The 15,413-nt window shown below is 42.2% G+C and overlaps 1 protein-coding gene across 1 annotated transcript; it reads left to right on the top strand.

Moving 5' to 3' along the window:
• The first annotated feature begins 4,588 nt into the window (after positions 1–4,588).
• rcn1 (reticulocalbin 1, EF-hand calcium binding domain) lies at positions 4,589–14,008 on the top strand. Its single transcript, XM_034581747.1, has 6 exons — positions 4,589–5,124; positions 8,446–8,639; positions 8,726–8,904; positions 11,188–11,248; positions 12,303–12,502; positions 12,642–14,008. The coding sequence occupies exons 1-6, from the start codon at positions 4,898–4,900 to the stop codon at positions 12,747–12,749; spliced, it is 969 nt and encodes a 322-aa protein (XP_034437638.1). The 5' UTR covers positions 4,589–4,897; the 3' UTR covers positions 12,750–14,008.
• The last annotated feature ends 1,405 nt before the right edge of the window (positions 14,009–15,413 follow it).

Here is a 15,413-nt window from a genome sequence, read left to right as displayed (position 1 = left end):
GAGGCCACAGAGCTGAATATCCTGGACACTAATGCTCTGTGTCTCCCACCATAGGGTTTTCTTAATTACATTAACCAAATGCCTTCTGCAGTGTGTGTGCAATCTCATGGTTAGCTGAACACCCCTGTAGCTGCATGCGGCCCCCACCCCTCTCTATTCCTCAGTGAAATATTCATGTTGAAAGCCACGACTTAAAACTACTGTCTCTCTCTGCAGCACGTTAACTGCAACGCCTGCAGTTGTTCGGCCACGGTACCATTGTTTAACAATAATCCTGGAACTTCCCAGTAACCGTCAACACACAGTCTACACCTCTGAAACTGACACTGTCCCGTCGTAATACAGTCAAATAATCTCAATCCAGCATGGTGACATCCGAAGTTTAAAAATCGAACAGATAATATAGTTTCTCTTGCAGTGTGAAGTTGTGTCCAATATCAATAAGTGATTTACTTTTTCTCATACAATCCACATTTTATAAAGTTTACATTGCTTAATACTTGTTTTGGTAAATTTCAGAAATTTATCTCAGTGGAAAAACACACACTTCTTCACGTCTGCACAGCACGCTGATTCAAACTGACCAGGCAGGACTAATTTAAATATATTAACTATTCATTAATTGAATAAAGAGGCTAGTTAGCCCGAGGGTCGCTTTATAATCATAAACCGGGGTGTACTGTTTATGCAAAACAGCAAAGTGCCATGTGCTGGCTTATTATGCTAATGATGAATGGCAAAATACATGTTCCTCCTACCCACGGAGCGGGATTAGGCATGGCAGTGTCAGCAAGTTGTTTCCAGGGTACGGAGTCTGCTCGTCCACATTACAGCATGTTGAGATGAAGATGAGTAATGTGATGCTTCCAGTCCCCCCCCCCCCCCACCCCCAATGCAAACTCCTACCGTCTTTCTCGAAACATTATGTTGCGAGTAAGGACTTAACAAACCACAAGCACCTTCACAACCTCACACTGAATAATTTTTTGGTTGGTGAAAAGTTTGAATTTACCACAAACTTATAAGTTATGTTGCTTATAAGATGTTGAATGCACCAATTGAAAGTCGCTTTGGATAGAAGCGTCAGCTAAGTTACATGTAATGTAATGTAATGTAAACCTCACTGCATAAAAACAGCCTGTGGCCTGTCGTGATCATACACTATACATAAAGATGGGTGACACAACAGTTCACCAAAAGTGAAGCCAAAATGTCTCGATTGCCCCTTTTGGCTAGCTGCAATATTGGTCAGGAACCTGTGTCCTCCATGTTAGTGGATGGGACGGGCCAAACTAAAACGTTAAAATAAACGAAAAATAGTTTTTTCTTGAAGATTTTATTTTAGGTAGTTGTTATCACGCTGATGTGTGAAGTGCTCATTTTTCCAGGAATAGTTGGTTTTAATTATTATTATTTGATGATATAAAAATGGGGTGAAAGGTCGTAATTGACAACTGAGACTGACTCACCATTGGTTGAGCGTGTATCGGCAGGAGCTCCATACCACAGCTTCATCTCCAGATCGTTACTTTACAGATTCTGGCTCCAAATAATGTCATCTGCATCTGGGATTGGCTTCATTTCTGGATAGCAAGGAAGTGGAGATGCGTTGTCGATCTTTATATACAGTCTTTGGTCGTGACTGAATAAATGTAACTGATACCTGAAACACTGAATGTTATAATGACACAGCCACAGTCTAAGCCAACCGAGCACATGACGGCCAGCAAGATCGATATTGGTGCCAAATAAAACATATTGGATTGGTGCATCCCGACACCAAACACAGGAAATGGTGACTGCTGCAATGTTAACAAAGTCTAATATGGTTTATTGGATACTGTGGGAGTATTTTAATTCTTCCTAGATTTTGTTTTCCTAACTAAAATGTTTTGCTGTGACTAATTTTATCGAAGATGTTGTCATCCTTGATATTTTGGAGAATAGGTGTATGATTACATGTCACATTAAGCAAAATGGACTCTTCTCCCTTCCCTTGACTTAGAAACACTACAATACCTTCCCAATCAAATCTTAAGATATTTTTAGCAATCCTGTAACATTGTGAATATTCCAGCTACTCTCATATACTCAAATAAAGAGCTCCAAATATATTTCTATTTCTAAATAACTGAACAGAGGCGCCAATTCTCCTCGATTCCACTTTATTCAAACTAATCAGATTGTGTTGTATACTGTGTTTGATATTGAATGTTTGACTGGCAATCATTATTAAACTAATCCCACAACACCAGAGTCACTTGGTCAGACGTGTAGAATACAATTCCTCCAGACAGCTGTTGCAATGGTGTTAAATATCAAAACACACATTATTTGCCAACAGTTCATTTTAGTTCAGCGCTCGCTGATGATAGCTGAGCAAAGATGTGTGTAGCATGCACTCAAACTCGAGGAGGATGAGCTCTTTCATGCACAGTTGCAGACGCTCTTTTTAGTGTATGGTGACTTCAGCAGGTGTGACCACTGTAAGTGAATGAGCAAATCAGGTCGAACCAAATGGAGCTGGGACACAGGCTGTAGGTTTTAGGCAACAAACAAAAAAACTCCTCTCCCTAAACCAGTGCAGGGAAATCTGAACTCTCCCCATTCTGGACTGTCTCATCTACTGCATGGAAGACAGTTTGGAGAAAAGCTGTTGTTTAACAGAGGTGGGGGCATTTAGCCAGACATGAATTATTAAAAACAACCAATATGTAGAAACCAACAGAAACCAGCAAAACATTAAGCTACTAGATCAAATTTTACTTTCACTAGTAGACACAGGTGAACTAAGAGTGGTTGCTGCAGGCGTGGTCATGCCAGAGGCTTCCGAGTGGGAGGTGAGGTAAAAACAGTGAAAACAGAAAAGAGAAAGAAAAATCAAAAGACTGTTGTTGAAAATCAGAGCTAAAAAATATCAAAACTAAATAAGATTGTAGTCACATGATCAAAACTTTTACAAGTGTGTTACATTCACTCTTTATTAAAAGCCTGGAATTTTATGGCCTGTGTATAATTTGTGAATCCAACTTACAATGCACCTTTTATTTTCACTGACAAAATCTAAACACATCATTTTTGCTCCATAGAGCAGACAAAAAAAACATTTATTCATGTAACCATTTGATCATAACAATACTTTCAAGAATGGAAAGTGTTAATAATATGAAATGAAGTCTCTTTTTACGTCTCTGTCCCTAATTTCTCTACAGTCCCTAAACTACAAAAACAACATGTTAGAAACTTCTGTGGAGCCACCTCACCAAGCCTCACACCAAATGTGTAGCAGCTATTACTCCAGTATCAAATATAATCATTCTCTCAGACAGTGAAGTGATGACACAGCTTTAGTTCAGCAACCAAATATTATCATTTCTCTGATGGTGCAATCTGCTGTGTGCAGACATGTGCCTGGATTCCCAGTAAATAGTAAATACATGTTGCTGTGGTATATAATTAAAGTAGTCACTGTGTTTTTCATCCAAGTTTCTGTAGAGGAAGCTTCTCAATCAGCCTCAAACAGGCCTCACTGTGACACCATGAGGATTTTAAGAAACACTTTTTATTACTAGGCTTCTAAACTCATAGTTCAATATCCTCTGCATATCTGTTTACCTGCCTGTTTGCACTGCTTTGGTTATTCACCTATGGAAAATGCGCAATAAATTATACATACATGTTCCTATAGTTATCACTTTGGTTTCAAAGACATCCCTGAATGTATATAGTTTTATAGTACTGTATTTGACTTTTTCATATTAGAGGGATAGTTCACCCAAAAAGGAAAATCCACTCATCTACTCACCACTATGCTGATGGAGGGGTGGGTGAAGTGTTAGAGTCTACAAAACACTTTTGGAGTTTCAGGTGTAAACAGCGTTGAAGCCAAATCCAATACAATTGAAGTAAATGGCAACCACTTCTTCAAATGTAACAAAACAGAAGAAAAACATAAAATGCCTCCATACCGCTCCTGTGTGTCATCCAAGTGTCCGTAAGCTGCGACATTCATATTCGACTTAAAATGGCCTCATTTATATATCATATATTCCACATTGACACAGGAGGGCTATACATGCCAGGTAATAACTATGTAAAAAGACATGTACACACAGCCACACTGATTGCAGGCCTCACTGTGACACCATGCAGATAGTATAAAGGTATCCTGGTTGTGGGACCTAGTTTTAAACCCTTTGTGAGGTTATGAACTTTTACAGGTTTGTGTATTAGTTGGTGAAAGGGCCGATCTGAGGCAGTGGGGCCTTGAGGCCAAGTTTTAACCTGCATACACATACCTGCACACACTCACACAGCCACAGCGTGTGTTGGTGCGAGGGGGGACATGATGGGGACATGATGGGGACATGATGGGGCCACTGAGGCAGCTTGTCGCAGGTCGTGGAGCTGTTCCCTTGATTTCTTGTTTCCACGCTGACCCATGCTGAGTCCACTCACAGCGGGGACGAGTTTGAGCGTCAGCCTGCAACGTGGCGCCTGAATCCCGCTCACGTTACCGACTCCCCCGCGGACCAATCGCAAGTACCCGGCCGGTCCACGAGTCTGGGCCCTGCCTGAAACGCACGCCGTGATTGGCTGTGCGTGAGGCGGCAGGAAATCCCGGTTTGGTTGCATCCCTTTTCCTGGAGAAAAAAAAAAAAGGAGGGACAGGATTTACCTCCCCAAAAAAAAAACGCACCGGAGAACGTGAGTGCGGAGTGTGTGTGATCTGAGTGGAGCCGTGTGCAGGATTGGGTTTGTGTGGATGCCGCAGCAGAGAGAGGGAGAGCTCGGTGTGTAGCGGTGCAGCCACTGGGAAGTTGCTCCACAGACCGCTTGGCGCATTGTGCGGTGCAGAGTCACAGGCCTGCGTCTCGGAAACCAACAACATCCTCCCATGGACGCGCTGGGCTTCGTGTGCGCTCTCCTCCTGTGCACGGGGGCGGCGGTGCACGGCAAGCCGACGCTGAGGAAGGACCGAGTCATCTTCCAGGACCCGGAGCTGCTCCGGGCGGCGCAAGAAGACAACAAGAGCTTCCAGTACGACCATGAGGCCTTTCTGGGCAAAGACGAGGCCAAGACGTTTGACCAGCTCACCCCGGAGGAGAGCAAGGACAGACTCGGGTAAGACCATTATTATTATTAGTATTCTTTATTATTATTCACTCTGGTACATGGAGCTGATGTTTGGGAATAAAAAACCAGGCCAATCACTCATTGGCAGCCTCAGGGTTGCTGCATTGAACTTGTGTTTTGTTGAATCACGTCCTCTCACTTCCCTCCTCCTCCACGGTTGCGTGTTTCTGTTCAGGCTAAACTACATTAAAACTTAACAACGTGCATGAGAGGGATGTGCATGAGATAGATGTGCATGAGAAAGATGCGCATGCCAGCACACCCACTGCACAGGCCTGAGTAAAGCGGCGCATCATTCGCACACACTCCTCCTTCCTACAAGAGCTAATTGCGTAAATCTTAATTATACATCATCATCATCATCATCACCATCATCATCATTAAAGAAGCATTCGTAGGTGATGGAGTTGGGAGTAAAGTGCTGTGGCAGGAGGCAGACTTCATGCGCAGTGCTGATGTCACAGGCTTCAGGTGCCACGTGGTTCAGTTTGTCTGGGTGACAAGTTGGCACCACGAAACACACGTTGGCTGATCTGGGCTCTCCCCCAAAGAGAAGCTCTTTCCTGTGGTGTGGAGAGTGGGAGGATCCCTGGAACATCTCAACGTGGCAGCCCAGCTCTCAGAATACACCACTGCTACACTGCACTTCTTTAACGCACTGAAATAGGTTTGCCTGCCCCTCCCACCAGAGTCTAATTAGAGCCACATTCCTTGTAGTGAAAATGGCACTGCCAAATTTATATTTACTCCTGATTGTTGGTGCTGGTGACCGCAGGTTTGTGGACAACTCATCGTTGAGTTAGAAAGTGAATGAACTGTATTTTTCTAGCTGCGTTTCTTATCTTACCCGCCACTCAAAGTGCTTTAGTGTATCAATCAATCAGTCAAATTGTATCTGTAGAGCCCATATTGACAAATCACAATGTGTCTCATTGGGCTTAACAAGCTGCAACATCCTCTGTCCTTAACCCTCCACAACTACCAAGAAGAAAACCCTGTCAGCAGGGAAAACCCCTCAGAGGGAGTCATATGTGAGGCATCCCTCTCCCAGGACGGACTGAAGGGCAGTTAGATGTCACATGTACCAAAGTAACAATATTTACATTCATGAGAAAAAACACTGTCTAACATAAATGGAGAGTTGTTTAAAGTATTTATACAAAGAAAGTGTCTGACAGAGATGAAGGGAGCAGCAGTGTCTTGTGAGCTGTTCAAGTCTCCTTCAGCCACACAATGCTTCTATACACAACTCTTTTTCCATCACACCATGGCACAGCCCTTTGGTTTTTGGTGCTCAGTAGTGTAATGCGGACTGTAGGAGTTGAGAATCGAACCATCAATGTTCTGGTTAGTGGACGTCCCGCTCTTTCTCAGCCGCCCAATAATGTGAATGGAAAATGGTCTGTATTTATATACAGGACTGTCTCAGAAAATTAGAATATTGTGATAAAGTTCTTTATTTTCTGTAATGCAATTAAAAAAACAAAAATGTCATGCATTCTGGATTCATTACAAATCAACTGAAATATTGCAAGCCTTTTATTCTTTTAATATTGCTGATTATGGCTTACAGCTTAAGAAAACTCAAATATCCTATCTCTAAATATTAGAATATCATGAAAAAGTATACTAGTAGGGTATTCAACTAATCACTTGAATCGTCTAATTAACTCGAAACACCTGCAAGGGTTTCCTGAGCCTTGAAAAACACTCAGCTTGGTTCAGTAAACTAAATCACAAGTATGGGGAAGACTGCTGATCTGACTGCTGTCCAGAGGACCATCATTGACACCCTCCATCAGGAGGGTAAGACACAAAAAGAAATTTCTCAAAGAGCAAGCTGTTCACAGAGTGCAGTTTCAAAGCACATCCACAAAAAGTCTGTTGGAAGGGGGAAATGTGGCAGGAAACGCTGCACAACCAAGAGAGATGACCGCAGCCTTAACAGCATTGTGAAGAAGGGTCGCTTCCAGAATTTGGGGGAGCTTCAAAGACAGTGGACTGAAGCTGGAGTCCAGGTATCAAAAGCCACTGTTCACAGACGTGTCCGGGAAATGGGCTACAATAGCCGTATTCCCATGGTCAAGCCACTTCTGAACTCAAGACAACGGAAGAAGCGTCTGACTTGGGCTATGGAAAAGAAGCACTGGACAGTTGCAGAGTGGTCCAAAGTCCTCTTTTCAGACGAAAGCAAGTGTTGTATTTCATTTGGAAGTCAAGGCGCCAGAGTCTGGAGAAAGGCTGGAGAGGAGCAAAATCCAAGTTGCTTGAAATCCAGTGTGAAGTTCCCACAGTCAGTGATGGTTTGGGGAGCCATGTCAGCTGCTGGTGTTGGTCCACTGTGTTTCATCAAGTCCAGAGTAAATGCAGCTGTGTACCAAGAGATTTTAGAGCACTACATGCTTCCGTCTGCTGAAAAGCTCTATGGAGATGAGGATTTCATTTTCCAGCATGATCTGGCACCTGCCCACAGTGCCAAAACCACCAGTAACTGGTGTACTGACCATGGCATTACTGTCCTCGATTGGCCTGCCAATTCCCCTGACCTGAACCCCATAGAGAATTTGTGGGGTATTATGAAGAAGAAGCTGAAAGACACCAGACCCAACAATGCAAATGAGCTAAAGGCCGCTATTGAAGCATCCTGGGCATCCATAAACCCTAAGCAATGCCACAGGCTGATTGCCTCCATGCCACGCCGCATTGATGCAGTAATCCGTGCAAAAGGATTCCCAACCAAGTACTGAGTGCATTAATGGACATTTTCAAATGTTTGATTTTGTTTTGCTGTTATAAATCTTTTTTTTACTTGGTCTGAGGAAATATTCTAATTTTTTGAGATAGGATTTTTGAGTTTTCTTAAGCTGTAAGCCATAATCAGCAATATTAAAAGAATAAAAGGCTTGCAATATTTCAGTTGATTTGTAATGAATCCAGAATGCATGACATTTTTGTTTTTTTAATTACATTACAGAAAATAAAGAACTTCATCACAATATTCTAATTTTCTGAGACAGTCCTGTAGATCCTTTCTAGTCTTGATGACCGCTCAAAGCGCTTCACAGTACAGTTTCTCCATTCGCCCATTCACACACGCATTCATACAGAGCATCTAGGTGCAGCACTTTCAGGCTCAGTTTGAGCTTCAGTAACTTGCCCAAGTACTCATCGGCATGAGGAATGGGGGAGCTGGGGATTGAACTACTGACCTGGTTAGAGGACGACCCGCTTTACAGCCACCCCAGACTTGACTTTTCCGTGAACATAATGTCTCCAACAAAGCGTTTCCTCTCTTTCCTTGTCTCGCAGAAAAATCGTGGACCGGATAGACGGCGACGCCGATGGCTACATCACCACAGCCGAGCTGAACGCGTGGATAAAACGTGTGCAGAAGCGATATGTGTATGAGAACGTGGCAAAGGTGTGGACAGACTACGACCTGAACAAAGACAACAAGGTTTCATGGGATGAGTACAAGCAAGCCACATACGGATACTACCTGTGTAAGGAGTCACTTCTTTAAAAGTACAGTTTTAAAGTATAACATTTGCAGACACCACAGTAACCTGGTTTTAATTCACCCTCTCAGCCAACCCGGAGGACTTTGAGGAAGCCACCGACCAGTTCAGCTTCAAGAAGATGCTTCCTCGTGACGAGAGGAGGTTTAAAACGGCGGATCTGAACGGGGACCTGGTGGCCGACAAAGAGGAGTTCACAGCCTTTCTCCACCCGGAGGAGTTTGAACACATGAAGGATATAGTGGTTCTGGTAAGTCCTCTGTAACCACCCTTTAATTCAATGTGATTCAAAGAGGCAGGGTAATAAGGCTGGTGTTTGTTTGTCTCTAGAGATTCCTCAGAGGACGCTCTAAATACCAGACATTTCGATTAACACTAAGAACAAACTAAAATCCAGTGAAGTGAAAGTTTAGTAAGAAATCTACTTTCATTACAGGAGCAAATCTGAGTTTCTGTTCCTTGTCTTTAATCTTCCTGGTCCTCTCAGATGAATGTTCTTCGTCTGGATGACTCCCAAATGAAATGTTAACCGGGCCTGGAAATCATTGAGTTTCTGTATTTTTTTTTGGAACAGGTCCAGAGGGATGGTCCCACTGTCCTATTTAAGACGCTGTCTTTAAATATAAATTTGGCTTCGTTGGAACAGTTGTGTGGCAAATGTTAGCAGCGATGCACTATGCTGCCGTGTTCATAAAAGTTGTACCACCCATTTGACAGAGTTAATTATTAATTGCTCATTTTTATGTCACCGAATGTTAACCAAGGAACGGTTCCGCCTGTGGCGTCTTCACTGATTCTGGTAAATCTGGCTTTATCTCAGTTTCTCACAATAGGAAGAAAGGGGTTAGGTTCCTTCTTTATCTTTCACGCATGCAGTCGTATGAGAAAAAGTCAGGAGACATTCGAGGGCTCTAGGTTGAACATGATTATGGGACAGATAACTAATGGAGCTCCTAGAGGGAGGAACATGAAGCCACCTCACCGAGCGCCAACTCTACACTCTCATTCACATAACAGGACGCTCTGTTGAAATGTCCAGCGTCACATTTCTTCCTGCTGATCTCTGCTGCTGCTGCTTTCAGAGGCTAGAAACCTCCACTACAGCACATTGTAAACTTTAAAAAACACTGCTCACCACTCCAATCATTACCCTCAGTGCCACTTCTGCTCCATTCACTGTCCAGCAGGTGTGTGTGCACAGAAAACACCATGTTTTGTTTTTGCCATGCACGGTACAAGAAGGTTTTTGTTTTCACAAGACAAATGGTTGTCATCAAGTACTTGAGACTCAAACATACATGTTGAGATAATTCCCATGTTCTGCATTTTGTTTCATGTAAACGATCCATCCATCTAAAGCTGCTTTCAGACATGCACTTGACTCTGGAGAACGGACATTCTCCGGAGGGGCTGTATGTCCGAGTGAGAGGCTCCAGCCTTTCTGCGTATAACATTTAAAAGACATGTCTGAAAACAGCTAAATGTAGGTTGCCAGCATATTACAGGAACAACACATAGAGACAAACAACTGTTCACGTTCACATTCCCACCATCTCCATTAAGCGTAACCCCAATCTGCATGTCTTAGGACCGGAGTACCCAGAGCAAGTCCACACAAACGCAGGGAGAACATGCACACTCCACACAGAAAGACCAAACCGGGATTCAAACCAAATCTCAATGTGAGGCAACAGTGCTAACCACTGCACCAGTAATCAACCATTGACTATTGGATCAGTCAACCTTTTCATTCACTAAAGTATCAAACCGTTGCTCTGCTTCACACCACATTCAATTTGAATATAACCAATGTTATTAATGATTTTTTTCAAAAATCATCCCAATGAATTCAGTTTATCATCAAGACATGTGGTATAGCATTGGCCATAGTTGTAAACTATGATATTAATGTTACTGACTCAACTCGAATGTAGCACTTTTATTGTGAAATGTCCCTCACAAGCTCACTAAAGTAAAGAATACCTCTGACACTCAGTGTTTACAGATCTACAGTGGCCGATCGCTTTTTCATATTTAATGTCTTGTTTACACGCAACCTTTCACAGGTTATAGAAAATGGATGAATGCTCTTATTTATTATTCGCCAGCTATTAGAGTAGAGAAGCTACATGTCCATGAATGATTCAGCAGAGTTCAGAGAGGGCATCTCACCTGCAGGATGTATACACTGATTTGAATCTGTGTAGCTGCGTGCATGTGATACTGCCACATGCACTTCAGTTACTAAACATGCAAATGTGTGGTTGTTAACTAATGCTCACACTGCAAACCATTAAGTGACCGTTTAGTTCAATTCACACACCGTCAAATCCAGGATGTTGGAGAGAAAACCATCGAGCAAGGCTTAGAAGAGTTTTGCTACATAAGAAGGTTTCTGTTAGCTGACCCCCCGTACATTCACTCATCCTGCCTGGGGCAACCTATTTGTCTTTTATTACTCAAAGTGAAAGTTTCACTGTTGTTGACCCGTGTGTCTTCCTTTAATGACACCGTTAACTCCTTGTGAATGCAGGAGACCCTGGGGGACATTGACAAGAACGGCGACGGACATGTGGATGAGGACGAATACATTGGTGAGTTCAAGCAATGAATTCCAGTAAATCAAATACATTTTAAATAAGCAAACAACAACACAGTAATGGAAATAACAGCAATATAACCATTCAGTGATAATTAGCAGCACAAGCTGATAAATACATAGTGCATTTAGAAAGAATTGAGACTGCTTCACGTTTTGGTGTGTTCCAGTCTTATACTAAAACAGTTTAAATGAGGTTTTTCCTTCTTCGGTCACGTCATAATGACAAAGCCTAACACAACTTTTCTTTTTAAAATTTATTGAAAGGCAAATCTGAATTATCTCATTGACATATGTGTTTATTACTCTTGACATTTAGCTCAGGTATCAGTAATAGTTCACCTTGTTTGGAGTTCACCTGTGGTAAAGTCCACTGATTGCACATGGGCTGGAAAGGCTCACATCTGTATACAGCCTTGAAGCTGCCAATGACTATCAGAGCAAAGGAACTTCCTGCAGAGGAAGCCAATGCAGTGATTTCAGAACTGGTGTAATGTTCTTCACTTTTTTGTTGTTTGTGAGGACTGTGGCTGCATCCTTCTGCAGGAGCTGCAGTCGTCTTTTAGATTTTCTTACCAAGACCTGTGAAGGCGTCAGAATATTGTAGCCCACCGTAAATGAACACACAAACATGTTTTTTAGTCTTATTTAGACAGAAATCCTTTTATTCTTGTAATTTGTATCATAAGTCCATAACTACAGAAAAAATGTCCAGCTTGATTAGTGCATTTGTAGCTATGGAATCAAGGTGAGCCCCGACTTTTGACCTTTAAATGATTTTTCTTTTCTTTTTCTGTTTAGTTGTATAAAATTCTGGCACAAACATTCATTATTCAGTAAATGTAAGGTGCTGCAGTTATGTGGTGACGCTGTTATGTCGAGTTGTGTGTCATCTGCATAGTTATGATAGGAGATGTTACAATATTCTATTATCTGAGCGAGCGGAAGCATTTGTTGTTAATTAGAAGAGTCCCGAAAATGGAGCCTTGAGGAACGCCACCCAGTTTTCCACTCCTGTGCTAACTTCACAGCTGTGTTTGTTATTTCAGCTGACATGTTTGCCCATGAGGACGGGGGTCCTGAGCCAGAGTGGGTCAAGACTGAGCGGGAGCAGTTTTCTGATTTCCGAGACCTGAACAAAGATGGTAAGATGGACCAGGACGAGATCCGCCACTGGATCATGCCCCAAGACTACGACCATGCCCAGGCTGAGGCCAGACATCTGGTCTACGAGTCGGATCAGGACAAGGTACAACGTACAACGTGACTGAGCTTCAGCAACAAGCTCAAGTCCTGTGTCTTTTCTTCTGGCCATAATATTTCACTGCATTAAATATGATTATGATAACAATTACTGATCTTGCGATTCGCTTGTCTTCTCTTCTCAGGATCAGATGCTGACCAAAGAAGAGATTATTGAGAACTGGAACATGTTCGTTGGAAGTCAGGCCACCAACTATGGAGAGGACCTCACCAGGAACCATGACGAGCTCTGAGCTCTGTGTGTGTGTGTGTGAGTGTGAGTGAGTGTGTGTCTGTATGTGTAAGAAGGGTTCTTGAACATCTTTGTCTATAGAGACAGAATCACAGACTCTTCTGCCTCCTCCTACCACCACTGCCACCACTCCATTGTTTCCTGGTAATAGTGGGACGGACGTCAGTGTGCGGAACTTTAAAACCAACACTGTAGATATCAAACAAGCGGAGGAATGAAGTTCTGTCCTGCCACTAGGAGTCCGTCTCGGTGTTTGTGTCGACTACTCGGTTTCTGACATTCAGGAGCAGAGCTTACTCTCCATCGATGGTGCCTTCCAGCCGCATGGCCGGCTTCGCTGCCTCAGAGATCTGTGCAGACAGTCTTTTCATAAAACCCGTCAAAGTCCAATGCTGAGCTTTACGTGAATTGTCAGATACAGGAACAGCAACGTTAATGTGAAACTACAGCTCGGAACGATTATGCTGGTTTTATTTATTTATAAAAATAACTTCTGAACTTAAGGTCTGAGTGTCTTACAGGATTACAGTGTTCAAATAGAGATTTTTTTTTTTTTCACTGAAAACACGTTATTTTTTTTGTTTGCCTTATTGTTATTATTATTGTTATTTTGGATTAGTTACATGCTATAAATCTAACTGATCTTCAACGGCATGGTTTTTGCACGTGTTTGGTTTTAGTTTAGCCTGTGAAAGTTTTTTTTGTTCATGGTTTGAAATGTATTTATTGGTCTACTTAGGGCCAAATGTTTGCTCTGTTACTTTACAGCTGTCCAGTTTAACTCCATGTTGGATTTTTTTGATGACTAATGTCTGAAATACATAACACGAGGGAAGACAAATTTCCTTTCATCTTCTTGTTACATCTATGTTCATCTTCTGTATCAGATTAACCCAATGTTTTTATTCCCACTGTATTTGACATTACATATACTGTATATTCACCTGGTGATTCAGAAATTCAACTTTTATCATTTTTTGTTGTTTTTGTATTCCGAAATCGATATTTGATATGACAGGTGCATAGAGCTGTGTAGTCAAATTCACCTAACTGAAAACCATTTTCCTCCTCATTTTTCTTGTTTCTTTATTAACCCAAACCTCAGCTGCATGAATCTTCCACATCACACATGGGCACAAACAAGTTTACTTTTCCACACTGCACATGAGTTTTGTCACAATTAAAGTAAAAGTAAAGTTGTGTTTATTTGTGTGTGAAGCTGCTTAACATCCGTATTGAGAGAACAAGGAATTATAATTTCTTTACATAAATATGTTGTCTTTTCATTTTTTCCAAAAGGAAAAATTTCAGACTAGCACTGAAGAAGTCCTCGGTGGCTGAAAAGCACAGGCATGTTTTAATTGCTACGACTGAACAGCTAAATTATATTTAAGACTTTTTAAATGTGTTTCTCTCTAGAGCGGTGGTCCCCAAACTCGGGGTCTGGACCCCCACTCACTCACTCACTATGAATATTCCAGACATTTTCCTTTAGTTTTCTCACATGGGCTCACTCTCTGGACATTTTACAACGGGGGCTGGCAGGAACATTTCTGGAAGTACTCCCACAATTATGTTCTCACGTACAGCCGCTACAGAAAATTTCAGGACACATCTGAAAGCAGCTCTAAAGAGATGTAGACATCAAAACCCTCATGGGTTAATTGCAGGTCAGGAGAGAGACGGGCGACATGTGTTGAGTTCATACACGTATACATGTGCTGTATGGGGTTTAAAGCTTCACACGGGCCACACTGAAGGCAGCTTCTTTGTCTTGGGTGTAGGCCGCCCCAAGTCCTCGAGTCGGTATTCAAGTTTTCGATGCGCTGAACATCAGGAACAAGCAAATGCTGTTAACACTTCTCATGACTAATCGCAGTCTACACACACGCACAGCGGACATGGAGTTAAGCTGACTTGCTGTTGCTGCTGGCTGTTGCAGTAAAACTCTTAGATGTAACTGAGAAAGCAGCTCTGCCACCCAGCCTGTCCCCTCTGCCTGCTCATGTGGAACATATGGATATATGTGTGCCAGTTAGCAAGACAAGTCAAGCGGGACCAATGCGATAAAGCTCATTAGGAACAAGGGACAGGGCGATGTATGTGTGGGCTGTGTTATTCTGTTGTAATGCAGGACCTTCTTCAAACACTCTCAGACCGCAGGAGCCATAAAACGTCCTGTTTGGTAGTTTTTTAATCCTTAACATTTCTTTAGGTTTAGGTGACTTTGCTGAAATATGTTACCAGATTCTTGCATGGTTTCCACTTGCAGAGTGTCGTGCCAGAATGCAAATTCCTTTTTAGATGAATTCCTGCTCCAGGTCTGATGAACAAGGTGTTACCTTTAGTGGCATCTGTATTTTTATTTATTTTTAGGTCCTGATGTTCTTAAATCAGCCACAGGATTGATTTTTAAGTTTTGTTAAATCTCTTAATAGTCCAATACAACCCTGTGAGACTCCTGAGATCACTGAGGAGTGGTCTGCTAGTGGTACCCAGGGCAAAATCGAAACATGAGGCAGCCTTTAGTCACTATGCACTATTTTATTTCTCTCCCTCATATTTATACAGATTCATCATTTTTATTTCTCTCTACCTCTGTTGATCTCTTTACCCCTTTTATTCCACTCTTTTGAATTTCTTACATTCTGTTATATTGAAAATC

This window comes from Hippoglossus hippoglossus, chromosome 3 (assembly GCF_009819705.1).
Source record: "Hippoglossus hippoglossus isolate fHipHip1 chromosome 3, fHipHip1.pri, whole genome shotgun sequence".
In the NCBI taxonomy this organism is placed as follows: domain Eukaryota; kingdom Metazoa; phylum Chordata; class Actinopteri; order Pleuronectiformes; family Pleuronectidae; genus Hippoglossus; species Hippoglossus hippoglossus.
The sequence above is the reverse complement of the archived record's forward strand: the minus strand, read 5'-3'. Positions and strand labels throughout refer to the sequence as shown.